Here is a 15,085-nt window from a genome sequence, read left to right on the forward strand (position 1 = left end):
AAAATAAAATAATGCCTAAATAATTAAAAGTCATTGGACAACATTACTTAGGCTACATATAAAAATGCATGTGACATGGATAAATAAAATGGATTAGCCGGACAATAAGGAAATTATTTTAATCAAATATGTAATAACTCAATCTGACACTCGAGAGTTGCAAGCTATTTGAGAGTAAGCGGCTGTGCGCGCTTTGGCTGAGAGCGCATCTTGCGTGCAGCTCGTTTGCAGAGCAAACTCAACATGGATATTATGGATGTGAGGCCATTTGTGCATTTTGAGAGAGTGGGAGAAGATGGTACCACACAATCCCAATCTGTTTGGATTCAACCCACATGCAATAGTGCATAAATGTTTGTGAGAATTTCACGCTTTATAATCGCGAAACCTGCGGGAATGTGTAGAATCACGCACAATGCCCGCAATCCTGCAGCAAAACATGGCAAACTAAACCCTAAAAATTCACATTTTCATCATTTTATTAGAATAGTGTTCTCACTACAATGTTATGTATATGACAGTCCCAGTCATAGTTATTATTATTCTGCTTTGTTGTTTGTGCTGCGCGCTGAAGAGATAATCACCGAAGTTAGCCTACAATGAAGCGCTTTACTGCAGCGTAACTCAACCAAATGCATCTTATATGAGATAAATGTATACATGATATACATATAAACAGAATATTACAACTTACAGTTCCACAAAAGGCTGTGAGTGGCTGCACAAAAGCGACTATGCTAGTCATGAAGATATAACTCTGTGTATGCATTCTTTCCATAACAACGCGCTGAAACATGGCATATTCTTTTAGTCGTGTTCTTCTCATTATAATTTTATGTAGCCTATATGACAGATTTGTTCTGCACTTGTTGTGATTCAAGCAATTCAAAACAATCATGGCTGTACGCGTTTGAAGTGTCTCAGCAGGGGGCCGGGTACACCATGAGAGTATCGCGTTATGCCATGAGAGTACTGCGGTACGTACCGTGGTTGGTGTATCGCGGTTTTTCAGTTCGTTTTGAATATCATTACACCCCTACACTTTATAATTAGAATTTTCTGTATTTTAGAATAATAGTAATCAAAACTATGAAATAATATCCATATTTGCACGTGTTATTTCTGAATAAATGAAAAAATAGGTTTTAATTGGAGCTGCTGTGAAAGGTATGATTCAGTCCAAACCTCTGTGATGTGCCTGATTTGCCCTTTGTCTTCTCCCCTGCCCCTGTTGAGCTCTGCAGGAAGCTGGGGTTTGTTTTGTAGAGCTCCTGTAAGAGTTTCTGTTCATATTCCTGATGTTTCCCTGCCTGCAATGTCAAATGTTAGGAGCTCAGATGCAAGACTGTCAGCATCAATAAAGAGGTTAAAACACAGGAAGCAGCAACGTTACCTGCATTTCTTCTTTCGTGAAACTAGCAGCTTCGTCTCCCAGCTCGTGAAGATACATGCAGTCTGGTTTGGGGCACTGCATGCTTTTTAGAAAATAACTGCAGTATTTTGTTGTACCTAAAGAAGCCTGCATGAAAAAAGGCATATTTAGATATAATGCACACTGGAAGTAATTAATTCTTCATAACATTAGACTATTTATGTCCTACGTTTTCGCTACCTTAAGTGTTCTGCCGTCTACTACAACATTGTTAACACACTGTATAGCTCGGAGGGCATCTTCTGATCGAATGTAAGTGACGTAGGCACTGGCGCTAGGACCCTGGGGACAAATATCAAAGCATATTGGGTGACAAAAATCAGACAATTGGATAAAACAGAGATATGAATACAAAACAAAATCAGCAAATCAGTACATATTTGCTGCAATAAAAAAAATGAAATGGCAGGCCCTGCTAAAATATTTATAATACAAAATATTTGCTTGTTTAAATCGTTTGAGCAGACACAAGGCTGAATGGGAAGAAAGTGAAGCTCACCTGTGAGCCAGCATAAGCAGTGCTGTTATTGATGACCACCTTATGGATCTTCCCAAACTTCCCGAAATACTCCGGCCTTTTTAAGACCTGCAATCAGACATCACTTATATATTTAAAAATACCTTATTGTTGTTTGCAGATCATCAACAGCACATGCAAATGCAGTTTGTTTAGTTGAGTCACACAGAGAGAGAGCACACCTGATTATCATGATTCATCGGAAGAATTTGAATCAATCACCATTTATTACAAGAGAAAACCATATGAAATCTAGGTTAGGAACTAAATGTACCCCATCAACACTACGGCAAATATCATTTAACAATTTAAACTGTTTTTACGCTAACAACAACATATAAAACCTTACATAAGTAAACAGTTTTACGCAACAAGGCTAATGAGGATGAAATAAAAAACAGGATTTGTGTGAATGACATACTGTATTGAGAACCGATGACCTAAACACTATCAACAGGAAGTCCACAATGTTCAGCCAAATCGACACTGAAAATGAAGTGTGGCACACAAGTAGGTCTCTGCCGGGTGACTGACAGTTCATTGGCAGAGGGCTTTGCCTCGACGGCATGGTGCTTTTGAGATTCTGGTCACTGTTGAACTGTGAAAGCAGCCCGGATGTTTCTTTGCGGTCTTTGTTCGAGTGTAGCGGCCTCACTCGCTTTCAGTTTTTTGTTCTTTTTCACACCCTCAGTGTGAAATAAATGAAGGCACAGAGACTGAAAAGTGAAGGGACGATCGCAATAGAAAGAAAATTCAGACAGACAAACCTCATAAAAACATTGTCACAATGCAGATTTGATGTTTTTAAAGCTTTGTGCTCCTTATCTCTTTCGAACGCTCTTGGAATTAGAAGGCATGTTCTCACTCTCTTTTTTCACACTGAATAACTTGTTCTCTGCTGAGATCTATTCAGGGTACATGACATCAGCGGTGATGGCAAACAGAGGGAGAGAAAAAGCGTCAGAGATAAGGGAGCAAAAACAGAGTGAAAGCTGTTTTCGTGGGCTGGTTATGCAGGCTAAGTGCAGCTGGTGGGCAGGTAGATTTCATTATCCAGGAAACCATTTATGGCTCTTTTTTTTTCCATTTTAATATTATGTGGCATAAAATCAAATCTACACATCTTCAAGGAGTTTCATGCAGCCAGATGGAAATGATCCTGTACAAAATGCCTAAAGAAAGGCCATGATAATGGGGAATAGTAGACTCGGCGAACATAAAGGGTGCTTTTCCATGCCACAGACACTTTGGAAGCACCAAAAAGTATACTTTTTCATATTTGAAAAACAATGTAGTCAGTGTGATACCGCAAGGCATATTTTTATATTGACACCACCAGTAACTACAAGCAGTTGACCAATATATCTGCAAGGCCAATATAGCAGCCAATATTTGGCCTTTTTAAATTATCGTCATAAATCAATATGTTTTTCTTTTTGGCAAACTAGCGTCATAAGCAGGACTTTTATTTTGACAGCACTGAGAGCACAGGAGCTCCTTTTCTTCATCTTCATTAGTTTACAGTTTTTAACAGTTCTGTCAAATAATAGAAAGGCAAATGCTATGATGCTTCTTAATATACCATCAGCATTCATTCATGAAATATGCATTTATATGTCATATTTACTGTGTACTGTGTGCAAAATCTGCATTGAATGGTCTTTAATATCATTACCAGTGCACTCAGACTAACAATTTCTTTATACTTAAAAATACTGTAACAGGATAGCAATATCAAAAAGTGTATACCTCTGTTTATTTAGTTCAAATTATTCTAACTGATTCATTTTCAAATGATTTCTTATTTTGGATATTATGTAAAATATAGTTTTAATTACAGAAATTGTTATGCTTGAGTTATGTACTAACTATAAATAAAATGGTGATACCTATATGGGTCAACCACTAGTAACTACTTGATTAGAGTCAGAATAAGATTATAAATCCTGTGAGTCAGGTGGCTCTTTTTCAGTGGTGTAATGTAACGGAGTAATAATACTTCATTACAGTACTTAGGCTAAGTATTTCTTCTGTACTTTACTTGAGTTTTAATATTTCTGTCAACTTTCACTTTTCCTCCACTATATTTCCCAATTAAAATGTATACTTTTAATTTCCCCGAAGCATATTCGTTACTTACTACAAAATAAAGTTGGAACACAGACTAAAAGAAAGCAGGTTTGACGAATCAGTGGTCTGGTGCTTAGACTCCTAAAAAACTCCTTTGTTGCAAACAAGTTCTCACACAACCGCAGTTGATTTCATTTTCCACTCAAGTCAAGGCTGGGGTGTGTGATATATATTGTCTGCCCTAATATCGTAAGTGTTGTTTTAACGACGTGCGATCTGACATTATCGCGTACATCACAAAACCCAAATAAAAACACACTCAGAGAGTGCACGCATACACTGTGTGATTTAGTCTATTAAAATGCATTTAGAATGCCCATAAGATTCAAGATAAGAGGCAAATGCGTCTGTATGCCTTTTATATTTATATCATTTAATATAGTTAATCTATATCACACGGAGAGTGATGTTTTTTCTCCATATATCATAAATGTATTATTGATTTTATGCAAGTTTAATAAAGTTAGAATTAAGTTACTTACATTTTAGATGCCAGTATTTGCTGTATTTCACCAATGAAAATAGTTCCAAACAGCACTGTTTGTGCCGCTGAGCAACACACAGGAACGTGTTTTCTTATTGAATGAATCAGTTTTTAAATAAATGTTTAGTTCCTGAATGAATCAACCTCTCACTCATTAACAGGGACTTGAAATTTCAAGTATCTTTTCATGCTTTAAATCTTTTCACATATCAATATTCAACATTTTAAGTTTAAAACAAAACATTATTCATGCATTTGTAACTGCTGGTTAAATGCATCCATGTCCCCTCTGAGCTGCATTAAATAGTATGTGTAAATTAATCTAAATGCAGATTGCATATACATATTCCTTTAGATGCAGATTCCATATTTGCAAGAAATGTTTTCTTATGTTGAAATGAAAGAGTCTTTGTACCAGATGAAGTGGCTCTTATGCTAAACCAAAGATACAAAATGGAAGGAAGAGTTCAAACTGAAAACAATCTTGCTACTCAAACTGTGTATAGAACCATTTTTAATATTTATTTGCTCCTTTTCTATTTTGAATTAACTTTGTATACTTTATACTTTTACTTTCAATACTTAAGTTTAATATTAAAAAAATACTTTTCATACAAGTACAATAAATATCACATACTTTAAAACTTTTACTCAAGTAATATTCTAAACGGTGACTTTAAATTCTACCAAAGTCAATTTGTAGTAAGATATCTATACTTTTATTTAAGTGTGGCTTTCAAGTACTTCATCCACCACTGGTCTTTTTACACAAAAGGATGTGAACTCAAAAAAGTACTTTAATGTTCTTTTCATCTGATCAGGAATGTTTTAGCAGCTGGGACAAATGCTCCTTACCTTAACCTTCATTTTTCAACAGCTAAAAAATAGATAAGACCTTGATGGGACAAAAAATGTGTACTTTTTCATATCTTGCTTGCAGTAAAACCTTTATAAAGCACAGAAATCAAGTGCGGGTGAATTTTGAGAGCTTACTAACAAATACCACCAAGATGAATATCAAGCTTTAGTGCAATGGAATCATTTATCTTGAGGGAGAAGAACATCAGTTACACAGAGGTCGGTGTGTTTTGCTGAATCACCTCTGGGTCAGCGAGTCTCTGCGAAAGGCCCACCACAAACACCAGGTTTCTCTGGACGACTCGAACACTGGAGAGGTGCTTGCGGTTCTCTGTGATCTTCTGCTTCCGCTCATTCTGCTTCTGCTTCTTCTCGTTCTTTATCCTCTGAAGTTCCTCTTGAGAGAGAGGTTTGTATACCGCAGGGTCTTCTGGATAGGGCTGAACCAAACATAAGATCCTAAATGTTAGATTAAATCATTCTAGAAGATTGTGCTTCACTAAATGATTCATGACAAAATATTCAAATCACCTGACCATATCAGCATCAAATGGTAAAATGTAAAAAAAAAAATATATAAATAAATAAAATACACAATTCAATGTCTAAAATGTCTTACATTTTTTAATCAAAATCTATTAGTTCAATATTTTATAGCAATGCAAATTATTTTATAACCAGACACTACAGGAACTGATTTGAGATATTGTCTGGGAGCACTTAGAAAAAGAATACAAGCACTGGAGGCCTGTTGTGCTGCACATGTTACCTCCACACACCTGTACAGCAATGATAAAAATCACGCAGACCCTGTGGCAACAGAAGCACGGATTATTGCAGCAAAGCTCCCTGGAATGCTGAATGCTAGCCATTAAAACTCTCATCTCCTCGAGCTCCCCAATGGAGCAGTTTCTTAGAAATAAATTAAAGTGCCACAGGTTCCTTGGGTTAAGACTGTATAAATGCAATCAAGTGGTAAACCCAAATTTAAAGCAACGTGTAAAACTAGATCTCATTTTAGTTAGCAGGCTTAATAACTTGCATAGTTTAATATAACTAACCAAGGATGATACTGAACAAATTTGGTTACCTTTCTGCAGGCCGGGCAGAGGCCATTCTCATCTGTGCGTATGCGATGCCAGCAGAAGCGGCAGATCTGATAGCCACAGGTGCAAGGGAAGAAGTTGACATCATCAATCTCCAATGATTCCATGCACAGTGGGCACTCCATGGGGTCTTCCTTCACCTCAGGGCTGCGGGACATCCTATGGCACGGCGCGGAGAAAAGAGCGGGGTGTTCTCACAGTTTAGAGGCAGAGCTGATGAGAAAAAATAAATAAATATAAACAAATATTTATATACATTTATAATTGTTTTTTTTAATATTACATTTTTTTTTATAAATATATCTAAATAAACATTGTTTTTTAAAAGTTTCTTTTTTTTTAGAAATAACTTTAATATGATTATCTACATTTTAAATTAAGTTTCAATATTTGATGTAATATAAAAAGAATGTATTGTTTTTTCCTTTATAGGCCAAAAGTTGTCAAACAAATGAAGCTTCTAGGTTTAGAAATGCAGCCAATATCTACAAGAATCCTGTTTCTTTCCAACAGTGTCTAATCTTCAGAAGCAAGACAGAATTAGGCTCATATGACTCAAATAGTCTCAAAGCACACTAGAGGTTGCAACAGAGAGCTAATAATGAGACTGCTACTAGTAAGAATGTGTTTGTGTGTGTGTGGGAGGAGTTTAAAACTCAAGTCAAGAGAGGAATTGAAGGCATAATTGGAATCGACAAGCTCAAACACCCACACAAGCAATTGCAACAGTTTCTATAACAAGTATGCGTATCCTCTAGGGATCATCCAGTGAACTGGTTGTCTAAATGTGTAGGTGCAAATTCAGCAATTACAGAAAATTAGGTTTTGGTCTTTGGACCCTCATATAGAACACAGATCCGTGGGCTCATGACAAGGTTTGCATCTCGAATGTAGGATGCATTGGTTGAAAAGCAATATGTCGTCTCTGTGGTGTTATTGTGAAGGAATGTGACTGCTAGCATTTTCACTTAAGAGCCTACTGAAAAATAATGTCGGCATCCTTCAAATATATTGCCAAAGATAAATTAAAGGGGGTTTAATTCATTTAATTTAGCAAAGGGCGAGATAACCGGGCTAATACGAGCTAATTTAACTCATAGTGGCTATTGTTTTTCTTTTGGTCCATATTAGTTGTCACATTCTTATTTATTGTCTTCTGCAGTAGTACTGAAACCCTTCTGAATAAACAGCATGAACGAGCACAAATACGCCGGTTTGTCCGAGACAGTTCCGTTCCCTGGTGGCACTTCCCCGCGAGGTTCATTTCTCAAACAATGGTCTGAATGAAGCTCCCAAATGGGAACAAATAAAGGGCAGCCTTGTGTTCATAAACAAACAAACCAGAATATGAAGCTTCCATGGAGTGATTCATCCATGTCACGTTAAACGAATGACAAAAAAACATTCTTATAAACATGCGTTTCCCACAGACTTACATTCTATGTATGGCGGCACTTCCCCCAGGAAAAAATGTCGTTTTGATTTTTTTATAGTAACAAAAATAATTTAGCCTAGTTCAGTTAGAGGATAGACACTTTTAAAAACTAAACGCTCAATGCAGCGTGCCGAACTGTGCGCGAACGACAGTGCACCACGGAGCAGGAGTCAGATTTTATTTATCACGTGAGGAAAGTGAGTCGAGCTGACTGACAAGAGTGAGGTGAGAAAGACAAGACGATGGCAAAAGATTGTTTGGAAAGGAAATGCAAAGGCGCCTGTTTGGCAATATTTTAGATTTTGAAAAGCCTATTGACTGGACGTTTTTAAACATTCGTTTCTTATTTATTTGGTTCCACAGTGTTTGATGATTACTTTATTTAAACTTTGTGTAATTTATTTATTTTACATCAAGGTGTAGCCTATATGCCGTGCCTCCAAGCTTCTTATTCGTTTTGCTAATAAACGTTCTATGTTTCTTATTTATTTTATTCCACAGTGTTTGCTGATTTTCAGTTTTATATACCTATTTAAACTTTGTGTAGCCTAAGTAATTTGTTATTTTATTAGGCATATATAGTGTATTTTTATTCGTTTTGTTAATAAAAGTTCAATGAGTTTGACGTTGTTGTTGCTTGAATTGAATCAATGCCGCTAATTTGAAAGTGAAAGTAAAATTTAGCATCATCAGAAGTAAAAAATCAGAAGAAAAGAGGGAAAACTCAAACGAACAATTGCTTGATGCCAGCTGCTAATTTGAAAGTGAAAGTAAAATGCGCACTGCACTTTTACAAGCCATTTGAAAGCGAAGAAAAGAGGGAAACTCTCTCCCTCTTCCCACAACGGTGATACCGGTATTACCGGTGTTGTCACACGTCGAGTAACCGGTGGGAAAATTTCCTCACCGTCACAACCCTAGTTTCCTTCAAAGATACATTCATATAAAAACGCCACATTTTGATTTTGAAACATGCAGTGCTCATGTTTATTCAACAAAATCAAAGCCTTTTGGAAAATCTATTTCTGGCGGGCCGCCACAAATAAATCAATGTTTGGGAAACCCTGTACAATGGAAACAACCAGATTTCATATTATTAGCCTTTTATTTGTAGCTCCCACAGACACTCCAGTTTTAAGCAGAGGGAGGGAAATTCTATAGAGCTGATTGGCCAAAAACCTGTGCAGTGCAGGATGAGTCATCAAAATTGTTGGTATGTTTTCTCAGGAAAATGTATGTGTGCATGAACAATGTTTTTGGCCATCCTTACTGTTGAGCACGGAGTACAATAACATATACACAAAAGGTTGGGGTCAGTACTTTTTTTTTTTTTAAAGAAAATACCTTTAAAGCTTAAAATAAAGAATTCTCATGTTTTGGGCAGCTTGGATCACGTAACTCTCCTGCAGCATCTCATTCTGTTTCCTCCACTATTTTAGATGCATTTTGTCCATAGAAATAAGTAATTCAGTGCTTTAATTTGACGTGACCGGCTGAAGTTGGACGTGCACTGTGGGCAGACCCGGCTAATCGATAATGAGAATCGTTGTCGATGATTTTCATAATCGATAATAATCGATTTTATCGATTAGTCGTTGCAGTCCTAAATTACACGTTAAAATGTATTTAAATAGAAAAATGATATTTTAAATGGCAATAATATTTTTTATATACGTTTAATATATGTTTTTACTGCATTTCGGATCAAATAAATGCAGCCTTGGTAAGCATAAGAGACTTTTTTTTTTTTTTTTTTTAAATCTTACTGACCCCAAAATTTAAACAGTGCTATATGTACATACAGCTAAAAGCCAACAAAACTCCAACTGTCATTTTATGGGGTCATATGGTCACTCTGTCCATAGCGGAAGCACCAGGAGTGTGAAGAGGGGACAGCGTGTGGTTAGAAGTGGAATGGGGGGAAAAAAGGGAGCCATCTAAAAATATCCCATCCTGGCCAGGCAGAGTACAGCAGGAGGAGTCAACTCCTTGAATCTCCCTTTAAAAGGGAAATGCTGATTGAACGCAGGGGGCGGTCTTCGCTACATGTAGGGTAATCAGCAATTCCTCGGATCGGCAAGATCTCACCTAAGCTAGTAAGGGGGTTGGTGGGGAAATTGCAAAGCACCGTCTCCTTAACATGCCGATATGGAATTAGAAACAGGGTGTGAGTTTTTTTTTTGCAGTCCCCAGGACTGTACAGAGAAGGAATTCCCACTGTCAGTAAGGATGGGATTCCTTCCCAGCAGAGGCGGATATCAGCTCCGGGTAATGAAAGCTTTCCGCTGGCTCCTGCTGGGGACGATGCATAACAAACCTTTAACCACCACTCTTGTAAAAAGGGATCTGATTCCATCAAAAACCCCCAAGACACACTCAAGCTGCGCAGGGTTTGGTTCCTTCTGGCATCCAACTAGGGCTGGGCGAAAAATCGATAACGATAATTATCGCGCGATATAAATTTCCTCGATAAATTATGGATATAATGTTTATGAGGCAAAGGCGGAACGAAAGAGCGCTAGTCATTTGAACCGTGCCACTCGGAGCGTTTATCCGCTCGAATTAAAGTTCAAACAGCGGCGCAAGCTTCACTAGAGCAGATGTGTTAACTCGCTGATGAGTCTCACTCACGCGACACTGAACAGCGCTGTAAGATCCAGTGTGAAGCGTCTGAATCCAGCGAAGAACACAAATAGCTCTAGGGGTGCTCCGATCAGGATATTTGAGGCTGATCACGATCACAGAAATCAGTATCTGCCGATACCGATCACCGATACCGATCTTTTTAAAGCCTTCTTTTTATCATTTATAACTATTTATATTGATACTCCAATCAGGATTTTTAGACATTTATCCAGGGTCTGAATTTCATTTTTGAAAATGGGGAGAATTCCCCTCTTGCTCTTAGGTGACTCTTGTGAGAGGGGAAGCAGCACGGACTGTGCTTTCACACAGGAGTCCGCTACTGATCCGTGGCTGTTTACCACAAACTAGGGTTGGGCCAATAGACGATGCCATCATCCATCGCCGATGGCTGACAGCCATCACGATGTTAAGCTGACATTGTGATAAATCCCCCCTCCCCTCCCCCACCCCCTCTCCCGCGATCCGCCGCATCCCAGTTCTATGTTCGGAAAGGAAATGACGTGTACTACGGAAGCCCTAAAGGGAATAAATAGCCTACGAGATGGGAGGATAAAAAAAATATTTCAATACTTTTTCTCGCAATTATATCGTTGGGCAAGTATAGGCGACTAAACACTTTATTAATCCGTTAACATGAGCGCGGAAAAAATACGCACCACATACGCACTGCAAACGGAGTAAATTATTCTAAATAATTTGCGTATTTAGAGAGAGAAAGAGAGAGCACGCGCGCGGTGATTCACTCACGCTGTTTGTGAAATTACGTCTCACACAAGGTTTTCAAATTACTTTAAAGTTATTTAATTAAGAAATATGAAGGTGAGTACCTTCTGACCAAAAATTTATACTTTTTTGGCCATATCGCCCAGCCCTACTTCCAACATCACATGCACATGTTGTGAAAGAAAGATGCATAATATGGAACGAAACAGGGCAATAAATAAAAAGCATTAAAAGGTCCTGTCTCTGATTATCACAGAGTACAAATCCTAAATCAACTTCCAGTGTAAACGCAAATCTGGATTAAACTGAACTGAAACATTAACCAATAAAACCAGAATCAACCACAAATCTGTTTGGAGCAGACACAGTAACAAACATGTTTGCAAGATGACTAAGGTGCTGGGAAAGCGTAGGGGACAAACAATGATCTAAGCCTACAATGTTTGAATTTTGGCGGTGGTAGATGTTTTCATGTATACATTAACCCAGCATGCCGTGGGAGCTGAACGCTGAAAGGACGGCCTGAGGAGCCCTCGAGCCTGTGCACAGGGGTTAACATGGAAAGACCTTTCTACAAAAAATACCAAATCCTTGAGAAAACATTCAAACTGCTAAATCACAGGTTCATCAGGCTTTTGGTTTCTCCGTTCCTCACTGAGACTCTATGGCACACCCATTTAAAGCATAAAAACGGAATGAAGTGAACATTTCTGTCAGCTCACTTGCAGTACTAATAATTTTGAGTATGCATGTTTGATTCAGAAATAATTTGGCATAACCTTAAATAGAAAGCCAACATCTGCAAATACAAAAACAATGCAAATCTCAGGAACATTGTGCAATCTAGAAACAAAAATCGAAGGCTTTCACAACATTTTACAACAATAACCACACTACAAGCCACACCAAAGGATGAGAATAACAACTGTGCAACACTGAATATTGCAACTTCTAACAAAAATCTAGTCGAAGGCGGACTGATAAAGTCTTTGGCAGCATTTTGAAAGTGTTTCTGTAACAGGCAGTTAATTTTATATGAAAGTCAAATCAAAGGTCTGCGTTTTTGAAATGGGCTTTGAAGGGTGGTGAACATAGTTACATCAAGTCAAGTTAGTAGCTCTAGTACACACTAATTTCAATTAAACATCCTAATACACAACTACAAAACAAATCTGTCAACCACACAGTAACAACAAGACTGCTATACATTAAGACAGATTGAATTCAAAACATCATGATTTGTAATAATTTGAAATGTTTAATTTGTAATAAAAGGCTCTAAAAGAAGCCTTTGGCCCTGACAAATATATGCAATATGCTGACATGATTAGCAAAAAGATGGACAGTTGGCATCATTCTGGTGTCACAGAAGAGCGCAGCTGAAATTATCATCAGAGTGGGAGTCGTGTCCATTTGTGGGCTGCTCTTCATGAGCAGATGGAAAAGGCATCGGCAAGAAATAAAAGAGATGTTTTTACCACAAAAAAACTATTCTGGGCAAACAATAAAAGCACTAACAACACTAAAATGTAACATATCTGCAATAGGCCATAGCTGAGAAAATAGCATGGTGATCTAACACAGCCAAACAGCTTTAATCACAAAACGGCCAATCTTTCCAGATCTTACTAAAGCCTAAATTAAAAGGCTTTTTTCCTGTACCGCCAGGATTGCGGCTGACCCATTCGGACTGAATTTAAAGGTGCAAATTAACTTTTTCAACCAACTATAAAAACAGAGCACCATTTCTATGCAACTGAACACCAATGCAGATGTCCATTCAGAAGGGGCTCATATAGCACCAGCGACCCTTGCCTGAAAATTGTCTCTCAAACATTGTGTCTGGCACAAACAATGCCTGACGGTGCACTGGAACCGGTCCACTTAAAACCCGTCTGATATTGCTCCCGAAGCACAATACAAGCAAAACTCTCTCGTGTTCCCCTTTGTATCTTTAATAGGTGCCTGCATAATATAATTGCCAAACTTTCAGTTACATTAAATCTTAGCTGTCATGCAACAAAGTAAAGTATTTAATGAAAAAGTTTCAACCAACATTCACTTCCATTGCATCTGTCTTTCCACACAATCAAAGTGATTCTGCCAAACATCTAATTTTGTGTTACACAAAAGAAAGAAACTTGGGTCTGGAACAACATGATCGAGTTTTCATTTCCAGCTTATTCCTTTAAAAAAAAAAAACGCTCAAAAGGCCCACTGCTGACAAAAGTATTAATAGTGCACACTCAACAGGAACATAATGTTGCAACCAAACACAACAATATCCTCTTCTGAGAGACTCTGACTTCATATTATTTACTGTGGAAATGATGACAGGTGCATTTGGTCCACAAAAACCTTTAGGAAGCACTATTGAAACGGGCGCCACACACCATAATAAAGGGTGTGGACAAAAAGAATAAAATAAACTGCAGTAACGGAGCAATGTCATTATCACAGAAATATTAGACGTCACATCTTTAAAATGATGTAGCTCAGAAAAAACGGCAACTTCCTACTCAAATAACAAGGAAATTCCCTCTGTCAAAGAACATATATGCATGTACAGAAATGAAATGCTTCCTTGTGAATGCCCTTTAAGTAAACCAGCTAAGCTACCACATATGGAAGTTGTTCAACAGGCTAAATGTACACTAAAATCAGCGTACATATACTGTGTACTGTCTAGGAGTCTGAAGAACAAAAAATAAGTCAGTGTTTGGCGAAGCGAGGACTCATATTCGTGTATTTTATTAAAAGCCGGTCAAACGGTGAGGCTAGCGGCTACTCGGCTAACTGGACGACTAGCGTTAGTCTGCCAGACTGATGAAACACACACAAAACACAGGCGTTACCACAAGAAATGGACGTTTGAGGGAGAAAGAGGGATGAGATATGTTATAAAGAGGTGAACTGAGAGAGGAAAGCAGTTGAATGTGGAGGCGGTGGATAAGAGAGGCCTTGGTGGGATACTCACCCTGTCTATCTGTACACAGCTTCACAGCAAATAAAATCTATCTGAGCGGCCCAGGTCTAGCACAACAGGTCACAATATAATTTCCCGGGTGGTTTATCCCTGCTCCTGTATGATTTGCTGCGAAAACACCAAGTCTTGTTTCTTACAGCCTCTCTGTAGAGCGCTAGTGCCTCCTAACCACCATCTTACAGTGAACTAGGGAGGGGACGCGTCAAGAAGTGACTTTTAGCGCATGCGCAGTTGATGATGAGCTTGGGCGTATGTGGGTAATGTAGTGTGCAATATCCAGAGACATTGGAAATGTTTACAGAACTATATATATTAAAGGTCGAACTGTGTGCTCAAGGGTATTTTTTTTTACATTTATATTGAAGCAAATTTTGATGTTATACATTTTGTACATTTCCAAAATTTTGTAATTGCAATGTTTGTTGGCAAACAAATGGCTTGATATAGTCTATTTGTACATTACCCGTTACATTTTTGCTGTTTTATGAATTGTTTCATAAATGTTTTACTGCTTAATGTTACTGTTTTATTAGAGCAAGTTGTCACGTGTTTTAAATTGTACACTTTGCGCAATTTATAAATTACAATACATGTTGGCAAATAAAATAGCTTGATATTGCTGTTGCATGAATTATCTTATTGCATTGTTAACTTTGCTGCAAATTTTCATGTTTTAAATTTTATACATTTGCAACGTATTCATTTCACTATTTGAATTACAATCGCACTATTTCATGAATTATGTTTCAAAATTGTGTCCAAGTTACA

At 37.7% G+C, this 15,085-nt stretch overlaps 1 protein-coding gene across 2 annotated transcripts in view; it reads right to left on the bottom strand.

Annotated features, from left to right (window-relative positions):
• LOC107757256 (CCR4-NOT transcription complex subunit 4-like) overlaps positions 1-14,498 on the bottom strand; it is a 29,095-nt gene extending 14,597 nt beyond the window's left edge. Inside the window, exons 1-7 of one of the 2 annotated variants that reach the window (XM_016574677.1) lie at positions 14,309-14,498; positions 6,512-6,686; positions 5,664-5,861; positions 1,932-2,018; positions 1,613-1,714; positions 1,394-1,519; positions 1,186-1,310 (exon numbers count right to left, since the gene is read on the bottom strand). In XM_016574677.1, coding sequence (XP_016430163.1) covers positions 1,186-1,310; positions 1,394-1,519; positions 1,613-1,714; positions 1,932-2,018; positions 5,664-5,861; positions 6,512-6,685 — 812 coding nt within the window. In that variant the 5' untranslated portion in view covers position 6,686; positions 14,309-14,498. Of the gene's footprint in view, positions 1-1,185; positions 1,311-1,393; positions 1,520-1,612; positions 1,715-1,931; positions 2,019-5,663; positions 5,862-6,511; positions 6,741-14,308 lie in introns of both variants that reach the window. The other variant, XM_016574676.1, reaches the window with a different exon arrangement.
• Positions 14,499-15,085: the final 587 nt, after the last annotated feature.

Source organism: Sinocyclocheilus rhinocerous, unplaced genomic scaffold, assembly GCF_001515625.1.
Source record: "Sinocyclocheilus rhinocerous isolate Xijiao unplaced genomic scaffold, SAMN03320098_v1.1 scaffold1164, whole genome shotgun sequence".
Lineage (NCBI taxonomy): Eukaryota > Metazoa > Chordata > Actinopteri > Cypriniformes > Cyprinidae > Sinocyclocheilus > Sinocyclocheilus rhinocerous.